The 25,794-nt window shown below is 38.7% G+C and overlaps 1 protein-coding gene across 5 annotated transcripts in view; it reads right to left on the reverse strand.

Moving 5' to 3' along the window:
• CEP162 (centrosomal protein 162) overlaps positions 1-23,339 on the reverse strand; it is a 47,476-nt gene extending 24,137 nt beyond the window's left edge. For 3 of the 5 annotated variants that reach the window (XM_075087206.1, XM_075087209.1, XM_075087210.1), the window contains exons 1-14: positions 23,095-23,339; positions 22,130-22,215; positions 21,194-21,297; positions 16,164-16,302; positions 8,398-8,550; positions 7,954-8,140; positions 6,913-6,965; positions 4,681-4,796; positions 4,257-4,287; positions 3,743-3,865; positions 2,843-3,037; positions 2,611-2,692; positions 1,821-2,085; positions 397-664 (exon numbers count right to left, since the gene is read on the reverse strand). In XM_075087206.1, coding sequence (XP_074943307.1) covers positions 397-664; positions 1,821-2,085; positions 2,611-2,692; positions 2,843-3,037; positions 3,743-3,865; positions 4,257-4,287; positions 4,681-4,796; positions 6,913-6,965; positions 7,954-8,140; positions 8,398-8,550; positions 16,164-16,302; positions 21,194-21,253 — 1,672 coding nt within the window. In that variant the 5' untranslated portion in view covers positions 21,254-21,297; positions 22,130-22,215; positions 23,095-23,339. Of the gene's footprint in view, positions 1-396; positions 665-1,820; positions 2,086-2,610; positions 2,693-2,842; positions 3,038-3,742; positions 3,866-4,256; positions 4,288-4,680; positions 4,797-6,912; positions 6,966-7,953; positions 8,141-8,397; positions 8,551-16,163; positions 16,303-21,193; positions 21,298-22,129; positions 22,216-22,637; positions 22,728-23,094 lie in introns of those variants that run through there. The other 2 variants (XM_075087207.1, XM_075087208.1) reach the window with 2 other exon arrangements.
• Positions 23,340-25,794: the final 2,455 nt, after the last annotated feature.

Consider the following 25,794-nt stretch of genomic DNA (forward strand, 5'->3'; position numbering starts at 1 on the left):
GAGTAGAAATTAAGAATTACACACGAAAGTTAGTGTGTCAGAAAATCTTTGCATTTACTGTAATGAAAAATGTAACTTGTAGACACTTATTTTTGAACACCAGCTTTTTCTATTGTTTTGGTCCTAGCGATGAACAATAGGCAAGTCTCAAACATAGTGGTGGTATACGTGAGTGGAAATGAAACAAGACTACAGTGCAAAGCTTTATTTAAGTCTCTCTTCCAGCAACTTCATGCTGATACCGAAAAAAATCAGTACTTTATTGCATTTGAACTTAGATTTCTTCTACTACTTTTTTTTCCCTGTTTAGTTGGTTGGTTTTTGTTTTTTAAATGTGAAGCACTGACAGCAAAGCTCTCTGGCTCTTAAAACTCAGACTTTGTACAACAGAATTACCTTTAGATCTTGCTCTATCTGCAGGACTTTTGGTTTTCACACTGGTCTTTTTCAAAGTTTCTTTTGGTGTTTTCTTTTCATTAACTGGAAAAGACTGTTTTGAGAGTGATGTGGGTTTTCCATACCCAGAACTTCTAACCACCCCATGAGGACCATATGAAGATTTCTTTTTATGTAAAGGTGCTGGACTTCTGATATTCTTGTATAACACCGGTTTAGTTGTCATTGATTCTGATCTTTCATTCTTCAAGGAACTAGACCGAAGAGCCTGTGACAGAGCACATTTGTTTAAAACAAGTTTTAGGCTCTAGTGTAATCTGAAGGTAACTTTCAGTACTAAACATAGAATCAGTTACCAGAATTACACAGCTGTAGGAGTCAGGGTGGCAGGAAGCATTATTTTTAACTAAAGTAATAGTATGTAATTTTGCAGAATTTTACTACTTCAGAAGTGTATGTAGTGCAAGTATTTTCTACTGGCTTCGTTTAATTTTCTGGGAAGTATTATTACATCACAGGATCTTCAGCTTACCAAAGCAGGTAGTACATGACTAAAGGCTAATCACAGTGAACACAAAGCCAGTGATGAAGAGAGGAATAGTAGCAGGCAGAGGAACCCTACTAAATTTGATCATCAAAAACAAAGCACACAACTCCTAACACCAGCAAATGAGAAAGCTTAGCTGGTTGGCCCTGGTTGGAAATCCACCAGGATGAATCAGCCAAACAATCTCTCTCCCTGCAACACCTTGCAGACAGAAGAGGTGATTGCCTAAGGCAGTGTGGGGATAATTTAAGGGATGCAAGAAGAGAATTTGGGGATGCAGGGAGAAGATTTGGGGTTGTGTAAATCTTGTTACAGAATGTTTGAGAGGATTGTGAGAATGTGCAGAACTTGTAGAATGTTTAGGGAGAGGACAAAAACTAGGTAAAGGGGAGAGATTAAGTGGATCAAGTAGCAACAAGTATGGGAAATAGAGGGAAAATAAGATTAAAGAAGGTGGTGACATGACCAGGTTGCTGGGCAGTACACTTGTCTAAGTCCCACATTGATCGTTGCAGTCTCTCCTATATTCTTATTGAATTCTATTTCTAACTGTCCTCTCTATTCTGAGCTTGTGTGTGTTGATACATGTCCCTGCAATGGGAACACATGCTCAGACTTGCTACCAGCTTGAGCTGGGGACATGGAACTGCACAGCCTTGCAAATATTGGGCTGGGACAGGATGAATCCCGCTGGTCCCAAAGTCCACTGGTTTTGGCTACCTCTAACAAAAGCAATGGTAACATGAGAGTTTCAAGAAAAACAGCAACAGCCTCTCAATTTCTATACATCAGAACATAATCAAATGACAGGCAGTCTAAAAGTATATACATTTTAAATATATTTCCATATAATAAAAATCTGGTTGATATCACTTACTTGTCTAGTTTTGCTGCCTTGTGAAAGCAGAGAGTCTTGTACTATTTTTCCTCGTAGTACATCAGGCTGTACGTCACAGGTCTGAATTTCTTTCTCAGTCACCCTCTGAAAGTTATCGTCATTCACAGCTGTCTGCAGAAAGATGCTCTCTTCTCTGTTAAATTTTTCAAGTAAGTTTGTCTCCCAAACTGTATTACTCTGGTACTCTTTAAAGGGCAAGTGGCTGATGAGGTCATTTGCTGTGCTGTCTACCAGTTTCACAGGACTACAAGAGAAAGGAATAAAGTAATATATAATAAGACTTTTCCCTTTGCCTTTCTATTGCCCTGGAAAAAGTGGGCCATTTTTCCTTTAGATATCAGCTATAAAGACTGCTTGAATTTGAAAGAGCCACTAGGTTCCTTTTAAGAACAACCTCGCAGAGTTAGTTACACAGATTCACTCTCACGCTGCGGAACAAGAATAACTTCCCAGCAGTGACTGCTTTTGTGGAGGTACCAAACCTGGCTACAAGATGAACACCTGCAAGCATGCAGTTAATGCTAATAAAACAATGAATGGTAATTTCTGCAGGGTGCAGCTATGCAATAAGCTCCCAAAACTCATTTGCTAAGCACAACCTAAATCCGACAGTTTCAGGGCCTATGCTTTCTGCTCTAGACACAACAGCTGGAGCAAACTAGAAGGAAGTATGGAGCACAGGTTAGTAGGAATCACGAGAGTAAGCAGAATAAGAGGACTTGATCTTCGGTTACAGAGGTTGGAGAGCTATGCATTCTGAAATAAATACCTTTCAGGCTCCACATCAGAACTTCTGATATTACATGAATGCCCTTTAATTGGTTTCATCAATTCTTCCACAGTAGGTAAATCTAATTAGCACCAAAAGAAAAAAAACAACCCTTAGAAAAATATATGTAAAAAGGACAACATTTAAAAATGTTTCATAGAGTATTAAAGATACTACTAATTCAGTCATTTTATGTGCTTGTACAATACATGCCTGCCTTTGAGGTATTTACCTGACTCAATAGTTGACATGTTTTTTGAGCAGATGTCATTATTTTGCGAAACACCTTGCGCCAAGTATTCCGAGGCTGCTGTTGCAGAATCATGCAGGTTTTTTTGCTCATCAGTGTCTCCCAAAGACTGATCAATATGATGGTATGCTTGGTGTAACGCTTCGATGTCACTGGTGGTTTGTCCATAGGAAGTGCCTGTGAAAAATGCAGGCTCATAAGAGACAATACAGGATTTTCCAGTTTGGAAAACATCCCACTAAAGTCTGTGTTTCAATTACTAGCTTGATCTATCACGTGGTAAGAACAGTGATTTCAGTTATGAAAAAATATTTTAAAATCTCATCTTTGCTACAAAAATAAAACAGTTGCCAAGTTAATTAGTACATACTAAATAGTCTCATCTACAGTTTGCATGCCTCTCCATCCCCTTCCCCCGCGTCAATATTTTATCAGTACCAAAACTAACAGTGTATGTAATACAATTATTTTAATAGATGCCATCAGAGCCATACTCTGGATATAAGTGGCATACACTGTTTACGAAGTTTGATAAGAGAACATGTTTTATAATTGTGTTCAATGCCGTCAAAGAAGCATTTTAGCTGTGAGGAATAACAAAGGAGATGGTATTTAAGATCGAACTGCAATGTCAAAAGCAACTTCACAATAACCAAGTGTAAACAGATGTCTTTTTAGTAGAAACATGACTTTTTCCTGAAATATTTCCTCTTCCTTTCAAGATTTGTTACTAAAAGCCAAGGGCTTCATGTTTGCTAATAACCTAAGAAGAAATGAAGACATCAGAGCCACCTATTCTACTAAAGTAAGATTTTGGGGTTTGGGTTTTGTTGCCTGGGTTTGGGTTTGTTGGTTTTTGGTTTTTTTTAAAGCAACCCTTACCTGCTTCATTCATTTCAGTTCCACGGACTTCTTCAGGCAAATAATGTTCACCTACAGCTACATCTGATGTTTCAATGGCTTTTTGAAGTTCTGTAGTTGAATCTTGTGAATCAAGTAATACAACTAAACCCAAGGAGATAAATGTTAAAGAAAACACAATTCTCTTATTTATACTCTGTCTACGCTGGAATTAGAAGTATACCGAAGCTTATCATGATGTAGTAAACATACCAAAATTGCTATATAGATTATTCTAATGTGATTAACGGCAAACTGATTAACTCTGATTGCAAGCATTGAAATCCGAGTACTGACTGGATGTAGTAAAATTAAAAACTTACATTGATGATCACTTTGAAACACTAATGTAAAATTTTCAACCATTTCAGCCTAACAGACTTTCAGCAGAAGACAATAAAATCAGGTGAAAAATATCAAAATAGTAAAAATCAGGTAAGAAAGTTTCAGAAAGTTACATTTAGTATTATCCTACTGATCCAAGTTTCTATTTTACCTTTAGCCAGCATGCCAGTGTTTGCTTCTTCCTAGCAAAAATAAAGAAAAAAAATTACATTTTGAATTTCAGGGGAAAAAAAGTCTGGACAAACTTTAAAAGTTGGTTCAGAACCTCAGAACAGTTCTTAGAACTTAGAACTAAGCAGTTCTTGGTGCTCCAAGAATATGCACTTCTCTGAAGCTCTCCTCAGGAGAGGTCCTCAACATCCTGTACTCTAAACGTTCTCACAAGTGACTGGGAACTAAATGCTACTCCACGTAATTGGGATAATATTTTTGCACCTTCCTGATTCTCTTACATTGTAATTTGAGAAATTCCTCCTGTATGTTCCTATGTATATAAAGGTTTACTCTATTTAGATTTATACATTGCAGAGCTTTTACAATTCATGCAAGTAATATAAACATTTGGTAAGTCATACCGGTTCTTGAGGACTTAAATCAACTCCTGACATGTTGTTTTGATTCACCTGGCTTCCCTCAGTTTTAAAGGCTGGATTAGCATCTGTTTCTTCCTCAAAATCTTCACTGTAGCTGCCTGAAGAGTAAAATAAACATCAAATAGAATGAAAATTCAAGGACGATAAAGCAGTAAGGGAAAGTTATTTCCTCTTCACCAATCTCTTGTCTAAGAGCAGCTACTGCCACTATTACTCCTTTCACAAGGGCAACAGAAACGTTTCGAGACTGAATGTGGTACTAAAACCACAGTAAACATCACATGTAATATCTCTAAATTCAAATGAAGTTTGCCTTATGATCAGATACACTTTACCTCTGTCTCCTCATGGCATACTTGAATTGACCCCTTTCATTCAATCACTTTCTCTCACTTAGGGGTGAAATGATGCCAATTCCCCCCCAGCAGACAAAGTACTCTGTAGACCCACCTTGACAACTCCAGCAGTTCTTAGGCTCAGAATCTGTAACTCTGCTTCTTCTGACCTGCTTTGGTGGCCCAACAGCCACTCTCAAGAGTAAGCATTATTTAAAAACATAAGTGTGCCCGAGAATGATTTTTATGAACAAGTCAAATGCTTTTCCCCCAGTTACCTAGATCCTTCCACAAGTTCTGATTCCCTGTTGCTGTATCTCCCCCACTGCCTGGGGTTACAGGCTTCAGTGTCTGCATTGTCTTAAACACTTAAATATAGAAGTGTTGCACAACACCGGTTTATAATGCGTACCTTCTGTGTTTTGTCTAACTCAGTCTAACTCATATGTAAAAACCACTCTATCAGCATTCTCTTTGGTTTTGGACCATGAAAAGTCTGATCAGCTGGAAAGAGCTTTCTCATACTGACTTAAGACATACACACTGCTTATACTATTCCTGCATAAGTATTATCCACTATTTTGTTTGCTATTTCATGAAATAGCAGTTTGACAAAGACTAAATCAAACCACACATAACACAGCTTGGTCATTCCAGGTATTCTATAGAAACTCTTTTCCTAAAAATCAGAAGTATCAATTTCATAAAACTGACCATAACAATCAGGTAATTTCAACCGTTTTGTTCAGTAAAAGGCTACCAAATTGTTGTAGCAATTCTGCTACAACTATCATGAACTCTTGCAATCTACAAAGTAACCAAACTTGCAAGGAGAAAAGATTTCCTGTGATTAAGGTTTGCAAATACAGTCTCTTTATGTTTGGGAAATTCAAGCCTGACAACAGGACCTCCCAAAAGTTCAATTAAATATATAAATTTGAAAATACAATCTGTTCATTAAAATAGAGGAATACACTCTATCACACGCCAGCAATGAACAGTGAAATAGAGATGACAAGTGAAAGACAAAAAAGCAAGATGGAAGGAATGCGGCATGGAAATTTGGGAAAAAGAACAGGTAGGAGTAATACTGCAGATTACAGAGATTAAACTCAGGTATGAAAAGACAGTACAAAACCAAAGATGATAGGACACTGGAGTAACTCAAACATTACGATGTGTTTCAACATGGTGGTCATTTTTTCTTCACATTTTGATCAACAGTTGCTTGTGGGGTTTTTGCTGTTTTCCTTTTAGGCATCAGTCACAATAGATTAAAAATCCACTTCAAAACAAAAAAGCACAAAGCAACAGCAAACCCCTGAAAACCCTGTCTGAACATGAGCTGCACAGTCATAATGCAAAGGCAGACTAAAAGGCCATTGTGAGAACTACAGATAAATGCAAATCATTAATAAGAAAATTAAAACAGCTTTCAGAAAAGTAAAAGCTTTACCCACAATGGTCAGGGGGATATGGGAACAGAAGTCAATTGGTTTACATATTACTCAGAACAAAAACGTTCAATGAGGATGCTGGACTGTCTCATGAATCTGAAGCCTAGAAAGTCAAGTTTTTTGACTAGCTCCAAAGGCAACACAGAGTATAGAACAAGCTAGGAGACTGTAGTACAATTTCCTCTTTTCAGATCTTTAGATTACATCCCACTACAAACACAAAGATCCTATGCTACCCTCCTGACGCCCTGCTGTGACATTTTCTGAAGACTTTGCATTTGAACTGGAGCACTAATCCACAGCTTTCATTTCCATTATTCTGTTTGATGGGATACTCACAATTCTTAGTGCACACATAGTAAATAAATAAATAAAAAATAATAAAAAAGATTTTTCAAATTAATGATAAAAGATGTTATTACCAGATTTTTCTTCATGTGCAGATTCCTCTTCTCCTTTTCCAGTTTTTTCATTTCTGAGAAAAAAAAAATTAAAATTGTACTCTCTTTTTGGACAGGAAATAAATATAGGTTCTTTTCTCTAATTCCAAACTTTGATACCTCTTACAATTAGCAATAAAATTAAAAACCTGAATCTGTCCATCATAACAATCATGAGAAAGGCAGATAAATGTCAGCAATTATTAAAATAAATAGTTAAGATTTTACAACTGTCCATAGTTAAAATCCTTAATGTAACTCTTAAAATCACTCCCTTTCTGCATTCCCTCCAACATCTACATTAGCTTCTCTGAGAAATTTTTCTCATGAGGTTTGCTTCCTTTTCTGACCACCTTATTCTCCATTAAGAAAAAAAAATCTCTCCTTTTTTCCCCTTTTCCTGTAAGGTTAAAGTTTTTTCCTTACCTAAAACCCTCTAGAATTCTGACCCTCCAACTGTTTTCATAGTGGAAGCTTCCTTTGCACTCAGCTTGCTTTGAAACAGCAGACTGAATTGCCCCTTCATCCATTTCTCTCACATATGTTCGAACTTATTTTCACATAACTGATTACAAATGGATTGCCCTAGTCTATGAAGATTTTGTATCTTTCCTCTAGTACCATCATGTCTAAGGGGACACAGAATCTTTCCTGATCTACATCCGTGTTATTATCAGTTGTTAACTTTTCATTTAGTTACACCTTACAATGTTAAATTGACTTCTAGCTACTGAGTTTTGCACAGGACTGTGTAGCTATGTCCACTCATCACCAAGTCATGCTTTCACCTTATTCCTTGCTTTTACTTATTAAGCTCACCTCTGTTCTTGTCTTCCAAATAAAAAAAAAACCAAAACAAAACAAACCCCAAAATAACAAACCAACCCCAAACCAACCAACCAAAAAACTGCGTGAAATCGTACAGGATCTTATCCCACAAAATCTCAGGGGCCATGGTATTCAGATATCCAAGTCACATGTGCCCACTAATACAGCCCACAACTTTTCTTCCCTCTAAATTACCGTACAAATGGTGCTAGTAATACAGAATCATTGGAATCCAGCCCTTTATTTAATCTTGAATAATCAATACTAGAGGAAGCTTCTTGTTCAAGTTTGGCAAAAAAGATCTCTTGTTCTTCTTGTTCTTCCAAGGTATCCAGTCCAACTCCCACGATACTTTGATTAGGCCCAGAAGCTAAAACTGAATCTAAATTTAAAAACAAAGAATAAACTAATTGTGTCTGTGCTCAAAGAAGAGTCATAATAGTTAACAACTTTAGACAGACTCACAAAATATCAACAGTATCAAATAATCACAAGCTACTACCAGGAGCCTTCAGCTCACGAGATGCAGCTGACAGAAGTGAAGAATCCCAACTTGCAATGAATTAAAAGGAACAGTTCATAAAATAGTTTCTTTAGATGTAGCCAGCTTCATGAAATGGCTGCACTTTCAGTTCTCACCGTTTGTCTCCAGGCTGCCTCTACATAAGGAGACAGCAACCCCATTACTTTTCTGAAGCTGCATCTTTTCCATGTGCACATTCTCATCTGTTTCCCCCATAGGCTGAGAAGAGTTCTGTATCTTGACAAAGCTTCCATTGGCTCCAAGCATTCCTAGGGAAAAGGTTGCAATATTCTTGACTATCATCTAAAAGCTATTTATATGACACTTTAGTTTTTGAGTCATCTTCCAGAACCACAAATTTTAAGCTCATCACAACTGCAAGGATGCCTAGTTTCACAAATCACATTCATCTAACTTCAGTTTCTATTAAGAGATATATAAATCTTATTTAATTGCAATTAATTAGTCTGTTATATACATTTTCTTCCCATCCTTCAAATTTGCACACAAACCTATAGTTCAGCATGGGGCAAATACAACTACTGTAAAAACTGACTTATTATAACATTACTTATGGAGGACAATCACACACAAAACCTTGCACAGAAATTAACATTTCTTTGTCAGAAGCCTATTAATTTTGTTTCATCTACTACCCACAGACTTCTGAAAATTGTAGCCATTGGCCCAGCAGCTTCTTTACATTTGTTGCAAATTAATTGCTTTAAGGAAAAAAATATTAACCAAAGTTACTGAAAGGTCACTGATGAAAAACGAGTTCTCCCACTCTGCATGTTTATGCAACTACAAAAGGCAGTTGCTCTCCTTACTGTAATTTCGTCATTGTGAGGGTTCAACATCGCCCTACCAACCTTAGGTGTGAATTCTGCTCTCAGACAGAATGCTGCCTTATCTACTTCCTTGTAGAAAACTAAAAGCCAAATATTGCAGTACATTATTAGTTAAAAAGCAGTACCAAGTCCCTTCTGCCTGCCCCTAAAACACACACATTTATACTTTGATTCTTCCGAGGTTCTCTCAGGAGAAGGGCTAGTGAACACACTAGGGCTAGAAGGGCTGGTGAACATACCAGGAGGGCTGAAGACACTGACTGCAGCTTATTTCCTGCAGGCAAGAGACTGCAGGAGATGCGTACATCAATCCTTCAGACCAAGAACACTAAACCAGTCTTGCACGTGCTGACCAAGTGCTTCAGCTCTGGGATGTTACTCCACCCTCTACACAGGTTCAACCAAGTTCCTTTTAAGAATTGCCATATTTGCTTATATCATGACAATGGAGAATCCCCTCCTTTCAGTACTGAAAATGTACCCAGGGTGAGGTGGGGTGGGGAAAGTAAGAGTCCAAACACCTTTTCTTTCTCTGCTGAGCAGCCCTTAGCACATCCATTCTGATTATAAGAGCCTCCTTGTTAAGAAGTATAATAGGTTTTTTCCTTGACTTGCATGACAAAGTCCCCTTGCACATTTTATTGGGAGGCTAAGTGCATAAAATTCTACATCTTGGAAATTACTTCCACATTCTGTCCCAGATACAGAGCTCTGACTGACTGCATGCAAAATGTCAGAGACATTGACTAAAGGTCAAACTCTCCATGTATTTAGGCATTATCCTTGCATACATTTTGCTACTCCATTGAAAAGTATAAAACGGAGAGCTCCAAGTGCTGAACAGAAGTGAAAAACCATGAATAGTCCATTTCTGTGGTAGCTAAATGCAGTAATTTAAGTAATTTACCCAGGTGGTGCTGTACTCTAGTTATCAAGACAGCAAACAGGAGTTTGCTTGCAGCTGGGTCACAAGTTTTTTGCAGACCTTTAGATTAGTCACAATCTCACCAGACCCCAACACCCTCTTTTTCACGGAGAATATGTTAGTAGAATACATAAACTGTTCACTGCCCTCTTTTGTAAGATCTACAAGAAAGGCGATGGGAATATACTTCAGTAAAAAGACAATTAGAACGTTTAACAGAACAAGATTTTAGAGAAAAACATTTTCCTGAGTTGGTTTATTTAAATAATCTCAAACTCAATGAACTTTCTGAACAGACTTACATTGATCTTGAAGGCTTCACAGGACTTATGTAAGCTACCTAGTATTTTTAAAGTATTTTGCCAGTTCAAACCAGACTAGTGCTTTTTTTTTTAAAAAGCACCTCCGGTAATAATCTGAAAAATCAAACGCTGTTTTGCAGCCATTCAGCTTTGCAGCTCTGTCACTGCCAATTCCCAGATACACACCCCACCTTACAGGAGATACTACTGTTGCTAATGAAGGCAAAAATGTCTTTTTACTAGTCCTACACAATCTGAACTCTGAGAAACTTGTCAAACTTGGAAGAAGTATCAGCTTGGATGGATTTCAAAGTCTCTTTTCACTGTGTGTTTTGGCTGTTTGAACAGTCCTACTGATTTTTCTGGGGCTTGCAAGAGTGAGTTATTTTGTGGGGGGGTATTTATTACTTTTCATAAAAACTTCTTGAAGCTGCAGTTTTCTTAAACTCCAAAGATTTCACTACCCATATCTTCACATGCAATATTTTGTAAGGCTAATGACATAGAGTATTCTTTTTTAAGTCCTGCCACTTAATTAAGAACCTGAGTTTGTTTCACTTAGAAAAATATTTCTAAGCAGCACACTTGCAGAGCAAAATTTAAAACCATAAATACAGAGGACACAGACCTACAGACAATGACAAATATCTGGCTAAAAAGTAACTTATTTTCTCCTTAATCTGACCAGGACTGTCAGAATCGAGCCATTTTAGCTTTTTAAGATGATATAAAATACAATAAATTTGTTACCCTCAGAATTGCCTGGACTGTCAGAAGTGAGGCTTCCTTCTTCCTTGTTTAAGTATGAATCTTTCTTGTCCTTATGAAATTTTTCCAGCATTTTGAATTTAGACAAAGCTTTGCTGTGAGATGCACTGGAAGAAGGTTTAGGGGGAACTACTTTTAAGTGTACACAAACATTTATAAATTTTTATACATAATGGACAGGGAATAAAAAGAAAAGTAAGATGTGAGAATTCAAATTGGCACTTCTGAAAACCTAACGCAGCTCAGTTTCTTGTAGATTGAATTATCTACAATTTTCTAGCTATAACTAAAAATTAAAGTTAATACTTATAACTTCTGAGAATACAACTCTTTTCCTCTTTTTTTATTTAAAAAAAAAAGACAAATTCATTCTTGCACCATGTATACCTTGTATGCAAATACACTGTTCTAGGAGCTCAATATATTACCTGAAAACAAAGAAAATCTAGTAAAACTACTTCAAGCATAAAAGTAGTTTTGTACTACAAGTTTTGAAGGAAAGCATCTAGACCGGTTCAAAGAAAAAGCAGAAAAACATAGGTATATAAATGTGAATTACTACTGTCTTTATCACTGCCAGGTACGAGAACGGCACATGGTTTGATCAAACCCTGTGAGGACTTGCTTAGAAGCAAATACAACCAAATGCCTTCCATTCACATTAGTAGAATTAAGTTTAAGATAACAGTACCTGTGCTGAAAACTGTGCTCTCTCATCATTCTTAGATGATAGTCACACTACACACTTTATATGCCTTAGTCTAGCCAGATGCACTGTATTAGACTTTTCCTCATTCAAAGTGTTGGGGTAGAAAGGGCTTCTAAATCAGCTAGTTCAGAGAAAACTGTTACAGGTTTTTTGAATTTACCTTGACAAAAGAGAGTGCAAGAGTAGTCTAGGGGATCAGGCCAAATACTTTTGCTATCTAGAAACAGGACTAAGGGGAGGTGTGACCGGAAGCTAACACAACTCAGAAAGATCCAAGATGACTAAAGGAAGCTGGTGAGTATATGGCAGGTGCAATGCAAAAAGAGAAACAATATGAGATCCATTCGGAAACAATGCATGGGTCCTTTATTCCCTCAACTGATGTCCAAGTCCACTAGTAAGGCATCACTTCTCTAGATTTATATTCTCCCACATTTACTGGGACACTAAAAGTGTGGACAGCATGCCTTCTGCTGGAAATAACGCAAACACCTGATGCCTTTTAAAACAGTAATTTGAAATAACTGCCAAAGTCTTCCTATTGCTCATATTTCAGATATTAAGCCTAATTTGAGAAATACATTCAGTTTTAGTGTTTATCTCCCAGACCGAGATGCTTTGTAGCTATTCTATGCAAATGAAGCGTATGAAAACAGGGCAGCACACATGCTCTAGAAAGCTAACACAGGGAAATGTTCTGTAGGCCACACAGTAGACCACCAACACAATCTGAAGACCAAGTGCCAAATACTTCTTTGTCATGGCTCTCCAAAATATTACTGATCTGCTTGAATTTAAAACCAAAGCCACATTTAAACTACATAAAAGTTAACTGCTACTGTCATTTACACAAAACTATTTCATGGATCAATGTTAATAATTCTTAATGATTCTTTGGAGTTTCTCTTAAGATAGCATAAGAAGTAACTTCATGTAAAGGGCTGACTCTGAAGTTACATTGACTAAAATAATCCTGTAGATCAAACAACTTAGTTTGTCATTATTACACCAACTCTACTGGTTCCATTCCAGAGGCAGCATGCACAGAGCAGCCTGCTGGCCAGAGATGGAAAAGAATCACATCAGTAGAAAATAAATAGAATGCTTCTCTGACTGGAGTCTTTGAAATTAAACAAGTAGAAAAGTGAATATTAATATTTCTTGAGTATGAAATACAGACAGTGTAAGAGATTTTCTGTTTACTAAACATATTGACCTTTCTTTAGATTTTCAAAGTTATTCTCCCATTGGCTTACATTCAATACTGTCTGTCCTTCCACATCACTATAGGTAGCGATGTATGATGTAATGCCAATTGAGCAAAAGCTCACATAGTTATTAGTTTCTTCTGGAAATGACAAATGAAGTAAGTGGCAGCTTGCTTTCAGTAAGAACACTACGGTCAAATGGACAATTTGCAAAGGCTTTTCTATAGGAAACACACTAGTAATACAAGGCTGAACTGAATAAATTTAATACAACTTATTTAATCAAATACCAGACTGAGAATCTGAATGGGGGCTCTTTTGCTCACTATCTTTCACTATTTCAGCATCGCTTTCCATCAGTTTCTTCTCTTTTCTCGGTTTAACAAATCTTGTTTGAAAATCTTGAGAAGTAAGACAAACAGCAAGAATAGATGGGCAAGCAAGACAGGACAGAAATTCTTATTATCCAATTTCTTTTTATCATTTAAATGACAAAAACAGGTAAAAAGGACATTAGCTAGAGGTATGTCTTTAGCCTGTCAAATATGGAAGACAGTATCTTGAATCACAATTTGCACATTTCAGTTTAAAGCTTAAGAACAAAGAGTTCAAACGTGCCCAGAATTACAAGTTGAGTTATTTTAAAGTGTACTTTACAGTACTCAGCCAAATGAACAGAAATAGTCTACACTGTTTACCATTAATCTACAAAGCCAAGTGAAAACAGGCTATTACTTTACATCTCTACCTGTTTCCTTGCACTTCTGCAACAAGATGCCTTGGAAAAAACAATCAGACAACAAATAAATATATAGCATATATTTTGTCTTCCAGTCATCTGTCTTGTGTCTTTTAAGACAGCATGATATAGATACTGAAGTGACTCAAAATGAAAACCTCAAACTGGAAAAAACTTATCAGCTTGGTGCATTACTCAAGCTAATTAGCCAGACTGTACCTTGTTTATATAACGGTATCTCTATGTAGTGCTACCCGAACACATAAACTCATACATATGATGCACATATTTGTAATGCAGTGCCACACTGTGGGTGGAGGTGAGATTTATACATTTACGTAAGTTTGATTCATGTTGAGAAAACAATTCAAAAATAATTCTATTAGCTGACATCCTGTCAACAAGAGACCTATCTGCAACCAATGAGGAGGTTCAAGCCTAGGAGAAACCAGAAGAATCTCCACAACATTTCAAAGAATGCCAACCTTACCCTTTTGAGAAATAAATTCAGCTTATTTCCATATTTGTTATAATCACAGCGATATTATTATTTTTTTTTAAGTGGGACAATTATTTTGCTATTTAGGGCACATTTAATAACCTTACAAAAAGCTAAAAATCTAAATGATCATCTTCTCAGTCATCTCATGCAGTAACTTACATTATTAATAATAAACCATTGTTAATACATCTGAGCACCATGCTACTCTTGTACTCTCAACTTTATTATGTCCAACTGCCAAGACGTGCTGGACCTTTGTTTCAAAAAGCATTACACACAGACTATTTCCAACTCCCTGCGAAAAAGTCCAGCCCCTCATCATGAAGAGTATGAAAATGAACAGGCTAGCTTCTTTTGCAAGTGAATAGTTTCCATACTGGCGAAACTGGGTAGGCCCACCTTCTGAATGTTTTCCTGTTGAAGGAGAAGCTTTTTTAAAAAGAGACCTTAAAAAGTTTACCAGAACTCTCTTTTTATTTTATACATCAATAAACTGCAGATCAAACATGTTTCAGTTCTAATAGCTTTACCTCTAGTTAGACTACAGAGCTGGTAAGATACTCTTAATTTAAAAAATAAAAGTGGTAGAATTGGTTTGGATGGGAACAACTGGATATGATCACATCATTTCTTCTCATTCTGCTTCGCATTGTACTTAACCCACACAAGCACTGTTCTCTAAAACTTTTAATCACCCTGCCCTTTAAAGTACCTACTCCAGTGTTTTTTGGTAGAAGTAGCATGAGAAGCAAAGTGCTTTATGGGTTGCCTCAAGCAACTCAGAAAAAAAGCACGGAAGAATGCTGAACTTCTGAAGTCCCCTGAAAATCTTCTTCGATAGTAAGTCGAAAAATGAGGCCATGCTAACTGCTTAATTCTCACACTTTGCCCAGTAAGAACACTCTGTCCTGGTTTTTTTGAAAAGCTATAAGTAAGGAATTCATAATATCTCATAATTACCTGATATGAAGTTGCACACCTGTTACGGTTATGCCTGAATGGCACAACTGCTGACTGAAATTTGCCTCCTAACTATGACAACACTGACAGGACAGAGCTATGCTTAAAATCGGAGACTACCAGCAGTATCTTAACTCTGTCATATGAAAAACTGATTTCTGGGACCTTCTGTTAAGCTCCAGTTTTAAGTTATACAAATCATGAAAACGAGAAGCCACCACTACAAGACCAAGCAGCAATAACCCTGTAGAAACTAACTGCTCATAGGCTTTACTACCCAATAAGAAAACTAGAGGTGGAAAGCTTGCAAACAATAATATATTTTCTTCACAACTATGTGACAAAGTCAATACTGAACTAGCAATCATGTCATCACAACTCTTTTCCCCTTGAGCCATGGTCCTTGGCAAGGGAAACATTGAGAATACTGACAGACATACATCTTTGAATCAGCTGCTGTTGAAAAGTTTTTCTGTGCTTTCCCAACCTATTAAAAATGTTGCAATTAGCATAAGGTTATACAAAATGGTCTTTTTCCTCTCCAGTTTTGAAAAGAGAAATCTATAAAAACTCAGTATAAGGAACAGGTTAGTTACAAAACACACCTACAAATATTTCAGCAGAATTCATGAGTTACATTTTCTAATTATCGTACTATTTATAATATATTTACTCTTTACAAGTTTTAATAACTTGAAAGCTACAGAAAAAATAGCAGACAGCTTGCTTACAGCTTGAATACAATCCATTTTAAAAAAATACAATTACATTTGAGCTTTATACTTTACAAACTTGCATTGTTATGTTCTAAAGCACTTGAGTGGCATCAACCTGACTTGAAACGAGGCCTATATGACACATGAGGAGGCACTAGCCTGACCCCCTGTGGCCAAAAGATTGCAAAACCACATTATTTACCACCATCATCTGAATCCTCCTCAGATATCCACCACGGCACTGAATCCTTTTTCTTCGTTTCTTTTTTCCTGGGCTGTCCCAATGTCTCAAGAATGCTGGATTTTTTCTTTGAATTTCCAAGTGAATCATCTGAAAGAGACTGAGTCAATTGCACACAAGATTAAAGACAGCTTTTACATTTTCACATTGTTTAACTGTCTTTCAGCCACTCAATTCCGGACTTCTGAGTCCGGATGCCCCTCTTTAATCCCCACTGCTGCTTTTTTTTTACATGCAAGACAAAGCTGAGTAAGAAACAATAACTATATTCATGTGGCATAATACTGCCTGTTATAACAACCTTCCTGACAGAATTTAGATATGTTAAAAGTTAACTGCTTAGTAATATGTTCAAATGAATAGCATAATCAGCTTTGTCAATTACTTACAACATATAAGAACCAAAATCCTGACTATATCCTTGAAGATAATAAAGTAAAGCAGAAAACAGTTTTGCCTTGGCCTTGCTTTGTACATGAACAACGTTATTAATATTCTAAAAATAAACCTTCACATGCAACATTCTAGCTCCCAGCAAGTCAGATTTCATAAATTAATTTTATACTTCGTGTTCATGGAAATTAATAGAAATGCCATTCCAACCCAACTCTGTGTATTAAGCTTTCATATATGTTAGTCATCCATACTGATTTTAACTGATGGTATAAATCAATGGAGAAAAAAGTCTGTGGGTATGAACATGCTATGAATTTAAGTTACTGAAGTGTAACGGGAAGGAAAAAACCTACAGACACTTCAGAAGACAACAGCACTTTTTTGAAGTGATGTAGTTTTTTTTTTTTTTAAGAAACTAATCTCTACTCTTTTCCTTTAATAGAGCTCTTTGTGGCTTACAGCAGGCTCACAGCCACAATTAGCTGTCCAGCCATTGAACAAGGAAATATATTCATTAAGCCAGTGCACTGCAAACTCATGTGTTATGCATTCTTCGTGCTTAAACTCAGTAAACATGGGTTAAGGGGAGTGGTGTACTTTTTATTTTTATCTAATTTTTAGCCATAATTATTGAAACCAATTGTCCTAAAGTCTTTTAAAGAACACAGTGAATAGAGTTAGCAAAAGCCATAAAGCATAAGAAACAAAGAATTCACATATGAAACGCATCATATGGGAAAATTTCAAAAGCTTCACTTTTGTAATAGTCACAAATAAGAAGATGGGATAGTGTAAACAGAATACTAGAGGCAACAGGACTGAGGGTACTTAATATGTAAAACACAAGAGGATGTTTTATTGAAACAAGCCTCTGCAGTCTACTACCTGATTCCTTTTGCATAAAAAGCACTACCATAAAAGCCTACCTTTACTATACATCTAAGACTTCAATTTATATGGGCCTAACAAGAACATCCATAGCTCAAATACTAATTATCCAAAACTACCATTTAAGAAAAAAAAATCATAAAAAATTAATATTCTTATTAATATCTCTGACCAATAACACCTTTAGAGCTTACAGTTTCACTTGAGAAAACTAAACACCTAACACACGGTCTCAGAAAGAAAATTCAAGCGCTGCAAGCCTTGTAATTTATTAAAGTTGTATTTTATTAAATTATGAAACTGCTAGACAACAGGGTATATTGCAATTTTTTAAAGTTGGCTCAGTGGCATAGAACAAAATAGCCTTACATTCTTAATAAATGTCCTATAAATAACAAATTCCTTACACTAATCGCAACACAAGTACTACTGCCATTGTCCCCAAAGGTCGGATTGCGTCACACTAGCTAGAAGTACTGACAGGTGCTTGATGCAAGCTTTGTTATCGCTTGCTGTTTCTTTTACGACTAACTTCAATGATGCTCATACTCCTTAGAGTACTGTAACTGAAGAAACTGAAACTCCCACAGGTTGTTTTCAATTTCTGGAAACTTTCTACGTCCAGCCATCTTGTCAACTGCAGACGGTAAAGTTGCAGCAGCTGGGAAAGAAATGCTGACACAAAAGCACTCATGCATTTTCCCCAACGTGTCAGTTGTCTCACCAGCAAAACTTACAGATTTTTTCCTTCCTTTGAAAAAAGTAAATAAATAAATCAATCAACTTTTTGGACCAGTAATGGCTTTTCAGTGCCAGTAAGTGGCACTGATTTCTTCTTTCCCCTCCTCTGTAACAGCCTGTCAGCCTTTCAGGAAGACAGGCACAGGCACACACACACACAGAAAAAAAAGTGTCAGTTGTTTAATCTCAACTTAAATAAAAGCCAAAAGGGTCAGTCTGAAGAACTGGGACACCTATATGGCACATAATCAGCTTACCACCTCCTATACACATGAAAGAACTTTAAGTAGATAGGTAATACAGGATTGGATCTACAACACTCAGACTTTCACGACCAGTTGTCCTAATTATTTAATGAAACAAGTATTTTTCAATAAAGCAAGTCTACTCCAAATTATATTTTTAGTACAAAATAATATTTTAATATATTTGGTCTTTTAATAAAAATTAAAAATGTTTTCCAAACACGATTTAATGTGTAGTTTACTCTTCCAGGTACTATTCTACAGATTTTCTGATGAAGATGGAATAGGCTTAGCCTTTCCTTTTGAAAGTCTTCCTTCTCAGCTGTCCATGAATATCAAATAGAACAAAAGCCAGCCTAGAAGACTAGAAGCAGACAATGGCTTTTTCCTAACTTCACTTTTCTTGAAATACCATCAAAAAAAGCAATTAATTCAAGTACTGTTTATTAGAAAAAGCTCCTCACACTGCATGTTCCAAGGGAAATTCACAGCCAACACTCAGAAAACTCAGTCATACCAACACAACAGATGATATGTAAACTAAAGTGACAACAGGGGACATACGCTAAAGCAAGACACTGGTAGTGGGGAGTGGAAGGTTCACGGGCACATGGAAAATTGAAGAGGAAGAAAAGAATTATGGATGACAACAGGCCATTCTGGCAAGGGGCTGGGAATAAGTGTGACCAGGCAGACATTTTTGTTTCCTTCTGTATAACAATAAAAGCCTAGAAAAGCCTCTTCACTGATAGTGCATATGCTGAAAGACTTTAGTTTAATCCTCATATTAGACCTGCATCATCCAACTGCATCTACAGTCTGTCTTTATGTTTTAATTGCAAACATACACAAAATCCTCCCTCCAAACAAATGCAGTTTCACTAACTATGAGCTACTTGAAAGGGAAAAACTATCCTACTCCATTTCTTCTCCGAAAGATTTGCTTAAAAATATATTGTCTTCCTCAAGCTACTAAGAAAGAGTTTTTGCTATTCCTGTCCCCTGCCGTTATACTCACACAAACATCACCTACACAGTGATTTCAAACAATGGAGCACACCAGTTTCTCATCTTTCTAACATTAAAAGGCTGCACACTTTTTATAAAAAAAACAAAAGCAAAGGGAGGGTCATAACAGAAGATGAATGCATATAAATTAACAGAGAGTAGATAATGTCATTGTTATTTGGGTCTGTATCTAGCTGGCAAAACATAAAATAATGCATATTTTTAATGACTGGATTGCCAGTATATGCATTTAAGCAAGTTTAAACACTTTACAAACAATTTTAGTTTGAAACAATAAAAAACAATTAAGACATGAGTTGTTAAAAGTTACATTCTCTGGAATGTGCCAAATACCACTCTGGATACTTCAGTACAGCTATTTTGATTTTGTTTTCCTAACTCAAGCATTCTTAATGTGGCAATAGCTGAGGAGGAGGAAGAGCATGTCAAATGAGGAACAAAATACTAGAAGGAATCATATGCAAAGTTTTGTCAGATGCACAAAATAAAAGAATAAGCCTCCCTTCTCTTCCCCAGAGCAATTCCCTTCATAACAATAGTAAGAAAAGAACTTTTGACAGAAATACAGAGCTTAATTTTCTCTTTTTACTAATGTTAATAATTTCAGTGAATTCAAGAATGTTAACTCAATTACATCATCGAATTGAAGGCCAAAATCTACCTTTAAGTTATTTGTGAATCTTAATTTTCAGGTGGTATTTTGGTTTTCTATTCTCTCCATTTCGTGTTGCTCAGTGAAGTTACATTTATTCTGTATCTGTAAAAACACCTCACAAGCTACAAAGTAAAAGCAGAGTTACACACCAATCTGGGAAAGCGAAAATCTTGAAAAAGAAGCCTCTGGCTACTACAGATCTTTACTACAGTAAAAAGTGCAATTTTTATAGAATCTAGCACCTACATTCTTCACAAGTCATTAAATTGTGGCACAGCCTCTACATCTTCAAGCATACGTTACAGAGACCCCAAGAATATTCTCTGCCATCATCAGCTACACTTACATACAGCAACAGAATATAGTAAAGGCCTTATGTATGTGGTATTTACATCTCAGGATTACTACACTGCGTGTCTGATAGACCAGAGGGCAAATTCTGAAATTAAAGGTCTATATGCAGTAAAAAAAACATACCAAGGCAAGCCATTTTGACTATGTCCAATAACTTAGCTTAAGACATAACCCACAGACTTGCATGATTTTGCCTGTACTCAAAATCAACATGAGGAATAAAAGGAATCAAATAAAAAATTTTCTAATCACTACAACATATCTTGTACTAATCCTAACAAAACAGTTTTTTTAAATAGAACTCAGTAAAAGGTAGCTTATACCTACATACAGAAAAAGTTTTTAACCTCATTTTCAATTATATATCAATTTGAAGCTTTTGGTACTAAATAACACACACAAACTGAAACAAAAATCAAGAAGCCAGGACTCTTTCTGAAGATATGGACTAGGGGTGACAAAATATTTAATCACAAAACTGTTCTCTTGATTTTAACACAGTAAAACAGTATGAATTAAGTTTAGCAATGAAGCGAAGACCTTGCAAAGGCTCACACATAAGACAGCTATGTGAATTACGTGATACAAGCACAGCTGCATCTTCTATTTCATATTCTTCCATACTCAATTTCCCTCCTGTATTTTAATAGGCAAAAGGGATGTGACCTTGCTCTGAAACATACCTCTTTCAGAAACTCTTCAAACTGCTCATCTAATTCTTCTTTTGAAATTCGATGAGCCATGATCTGCAACTGGATGTTACCTTCCAAACAACTGAGTCTAAAAACTAAGATTTTTTTTTAAAAAAAAAAAGTTAGTTAAAAGCATTCTGAAATCAGAGGTAGCCTAGTGATTTGCTGCTTTCATAGGGAGCTATAGCAAACAAAATCTCGAGATATGCCACATTTCATTCCTCCAACTCCTAATTTAAATTATTTACTGAACAAGACAATCAATGCAAACATACCTGGGTTACCCAAATTCCTTATAATCAAAATACTAATTTCCAAAGCAACAGTCTCAGCATTTAAACTTTGAGGGATAAATAAATCACCATCTTTACATTTTTCTTCAAAAGACAGCTCTCTTAGCTACCCACAATTAAGCATTTTGTCAGTGATCAAAAAAGAATCCACTGCAGTTATACTTCCCATCCATCTTAAGGGCTTTTAATTCCTTTCTATGTTTCTTCTCCAAAACTGGAGACATCTGGCATTTTAAGTTTTATTTTGTCATCTCTGCTATGCTTAGGACTCAGTAAGCAATAAATGCATGAAAGTCTTCAAGATTAGAGGATGACTTTTGGTTTGATCTGCCCTGTCTCAGAAAGCCAATGGCACTTGCCCTCCTCCCATTCCCAAAACTCTGTGCTGGCTTCTCAGGTATCGAATATACTCCACACTCAAAACGCTACAAAGCTTTCATATATCACACTGCTCAACACATATGGCTACCTTCAAAACTGCGTATGTATGGCAGCATTAATCTATCCTAGCATCTTCCAGGCTGAAAAGTGCTATGTAAACATAAAAGGGCTAAACATTTGCAGAAATGTTTTTACCATTAAACAAAACTTCTCTCAATATGGAGCACTCTCGGTACATGGGACTGTTACCTACCTAGTAAATTGGTTTTGACAGGCAAGTTGTGACAACCGCTTCCTGCTTTCACTCCTTATTCATCCACAGACCACCCGACACTTTGGCTTTAGCAGTTAAAAAAAAAAAAAAAGTTATAGCAGAGTACCCAGACTTTGAATCGAATAATATATCCTTCTGTAAGCACTTGGACAATAACTCTGAGAACATGATAAGAAGATTATGAATGCTACCTCTCATGACACACATAATCCAGTATTCTTTTATGCTTTTACATCAAAGAACGCTAGATGCAGTTTACTAGCTGTGCCAACTACTTCAGCAAGTGGGGAATACTTAATTCCAGCCTTGTCACAAAAAGATTCTTCTGACATTATCTGTACTTTAGTCTACCCTATAACTACACCTTTTATAAAAACAAACAATATAAAACTTTTTCAAAAGGACAGCAACGAATATGTCAGACAGTTTCCATAACAGAAGACTGGGGACAAACATTACCCTTCGCAAATACACTTTACAGCCATACCTTTACAATTGGAGGCTCACAAATGACTTTGCAAGCTGCCAAACACATAAGCCACTTGCTGGGCTAGACGCTGTAACACAGGGCAGAGAGCAGAAGTTTTGGGAGGGTACGGCTAAGCCACAGGGATGAAGGAAAGCTTATACAGCCTAACGCATTTCATGTAATCTTTTAATCACCCCCGGGCTAGGATCGGCCGTGACCTGATCATCCTCCTCCTCCGGCTCCCCTGCGGCACAGGCAGGGCTGGCACACGGCGGCGAGCCCCGCTCCCCCCCGACCCACGGCTCCGCGGCGCTCCTCCAGCCCCGTCCTCTCTCGCCCCGGGCCTGGCGAGGGGGCGCGACGGCCCCGGAGGCGGTACAGGAAGCGGCTCGGAGCCGAGCGCTGCCCGGAGGGAGGGAGGAAGGGAAGGCAGGCGGGCGGGCAGCTGCCCTGCCCCGGGGCGCCGGGCGCGTACCTGGGCCGCGCCGGGCCCCTCTCGGCCATGGCCGCCTCCGCTGGCGGCGCGGCGCGGTTGCCTAGGAAACCCTCCCAGCCACCGTACCGCCCGCCAACACTGAGGGCGGGGCGGGGCGGGGCGGGACGGCGCCTCACGCGATCCCGCCAAACCCGCCGGCTTGACTTGACTTGGCTCTCCCCCGGCTCCGCCGCCGCTGGCGCGCGGGGCAGGCACGTGACGGCAGAGAACGGTCCCCAGCGGCCACTGCTACCGTGGCAAAGGTCGCCTCAGCCCGGCCCGGCCCGCCCCGCCCCGCGCGGCTGGAGGCGGAAGTCGCCGCGCGGTGACGTCCAGGCGGCGGCAGCGGCGGCGGCACGCGCTGGGCGAAAGGAGCGGCGCCACCTGCTGGGCGGCGGCGGAGGAGGGCGGTGCAGGGGCGGGGTGCGGTCCCCGCTCCCCGGTCCCGCCATGAGAGGTCACGCCAGGATAACGCAGCAGCCGCCGGTCCAGCGGGGCCCGCCCGCGCACCTGCCTCCGGCGGGGGCTGCGAGCCAGCAGCGGGGGTTTGGCGGCGAGGGGAGGCCGCTGCCGCCGGCTCCCTCCTTCCCTCCCTCCCTACCTCCGCCCGGCCGCCCGGCCGCAGGGGCGGGCTGGGGGCCCTCCGGCCATCTACCCCCGGGCCGCGGGGCTTTGGATACACACACCGCCCCCGCCCGCTTCCCCGCTGTCGGTTCTCCTCAGCCGGCGGCTCTTTGGTTTTCCCGCCTTCTGGGAGCCGCGCAGGAGCCTGTGGGTGAGGCGCGGGGACTGAAACCGAGTTCAGTTTATTCCTCCTTTTGGTGGCGGTGCCAGGCCCGCGCAGAGGGCTGCCCCCTCCGCGTCCATGAAGCCCGCGGGGCTAGCGCTGTGGCCACCTGCCGCCACAATTCCTTCGGCGATTTTGGGAAGGGCGCCCTGCTTTGGAAGTTTCCCAGCGGGCCTTTTGCAAAAGCAAGATGGAAAGAGTTAAAAGTGCGTTGCTTTCCCTACTGCAAAGGTCAAAACCAAACCATCCCTTCTCGCTGTTGCACAGGAGTCCCCTTCTAAAGCTTCTTTTAACGTTTCGGACTTAGATGTCGGCTGCTGTGCTTTTAATGCATTTTAGCGCATCTCTGGAAATGTTTAAAATACGCAGAGAAATTAATGACCCCTGTTTCCCTGACCACTGTCTCTCAAATAACCACAGAACAGTTGCACTCTGTGCTTGCATGTGCTCTCCAGCTAGGGTCCGACAGTTGTTTGTTGTGAGAGTCACATTGCTTTAGGAATTTTTACGCCAGCATTTAGTAAATGGCAAAATAGAACAAGCTCACTTAAGAATACAAACGAACATTGTTCGCACACACACATTTTGATTCTGTTGAGCAGACTTGGAATGGAAAGATTTTGAAAGGAAGTTTTCTTTGGTGAGTGTTGGATGCTCATTGCAAGTGAGAAACTAGTTAAAATCCTATTACTGTCTCTCATTTCCTCTTAGCTTGTGAGATAAAGACCGTGCTTCCAATATGGCCTTTATATATCCCAGATTTTTTAAAAATGCAAGTATAAATTACAGTTTAAATTCAAAGAAGCAAAGAAATACGGACTCTGTATTTTCCACCCAAGTCTATAGCAGTTACTTTGCTAAAGGTGCTGCAGCGCTTCTTTCAGTCAGGCCTTCTGTCTGCAGATGGAGTGCTATATTTCTATTTGCTGAGTATGGGTCATTTGTTTTGTCTTTGTGTGCAACTTCTGCTGCTGTCTATGGGAAATGTGGGAGCTGATCAAGGACAGGATGCCCACGTAAACTAATATACTTGAACAATTTGTTAAGCGTGACAGCCTACTGCTGGTGAAAACATCAGTTTCCAGCGTTTGTTCTTTTCTCTCGTCTCATGAAAAAGCGTGGAGTGAGGCATGAGCATTTAAAGAGAAATATGGAAATTAATTAAGGGATGTCAGTCTGATGCTGCATGCCTTGATCCTGCTCAGACTTAAGCCAATGCAAATTTTGCTGCTAACTTCAAAGTGATAGCTGTGACATCATTCATTGATCATGAGAGTTATTTCATATTTAATCAAATAATCACATCAAGGGCTCAGTCCTGCAAGCTGCTAAAAAACTGTTGCACATTGAGGGCTTTCTGTTTGCAGAAATATGTTCAAAGAAAGAGGCTTGTACAAAGTATAGAAAAATGTGCAGCGGGATCAATGCTGTTGGAAACCTCAGTGCCCATATGGGAAGAAAAAAAAAAACCAAACCACTCCTGATGACTGTGGTGGAGAGGAGGCATTGCCTGGTGCTGAAATGTCATCCAGTGCATTCAAATGACATGCACAATAGCCACTTAAAAGATTTTCATTTCCTTCTAATGCCAACCAGTTGGAGCAGTTTTCTCAAGACGTCTTAAGAGTGGAGCTTAAAAAACGGAGAGCAGGGCTAGCCCTGAATTTCAGCCAGGAACGTGGCAGTTTGTGTGGCGATGCTAATAAAGCAGAAGGGTGATCACAAATTCTGAAATGGATCCTGCTGGGCAGAGCCCCAGAGTATAAGGTAAAATTCTGGCTCTGCTGACATGGGTGGGAGGCCCTTGTTGACTTCTATGAACCCAGATTTTGCCTCTGTAGTCACCAGTTTCTCATTTAAATGTGTGGCATGTGTACGCTTCATGCAATTTTTTCCCTTCCGATTCCTAAAAT

Source organism: Phalacrocorax aristotelis, chromosome 3 (genome assembly GCF_949628215.1).
Source record: "Phalacrocorax aristotelis chromosome 3, bGulAri2.1, whole genome shotgun sequence".
NCBI lineage: Eukaryota > Metazoa > Chordata > Aves > Suliformes > Phalacrocoracidae > Phalacrocorax > Phalacrocorax aristotelis.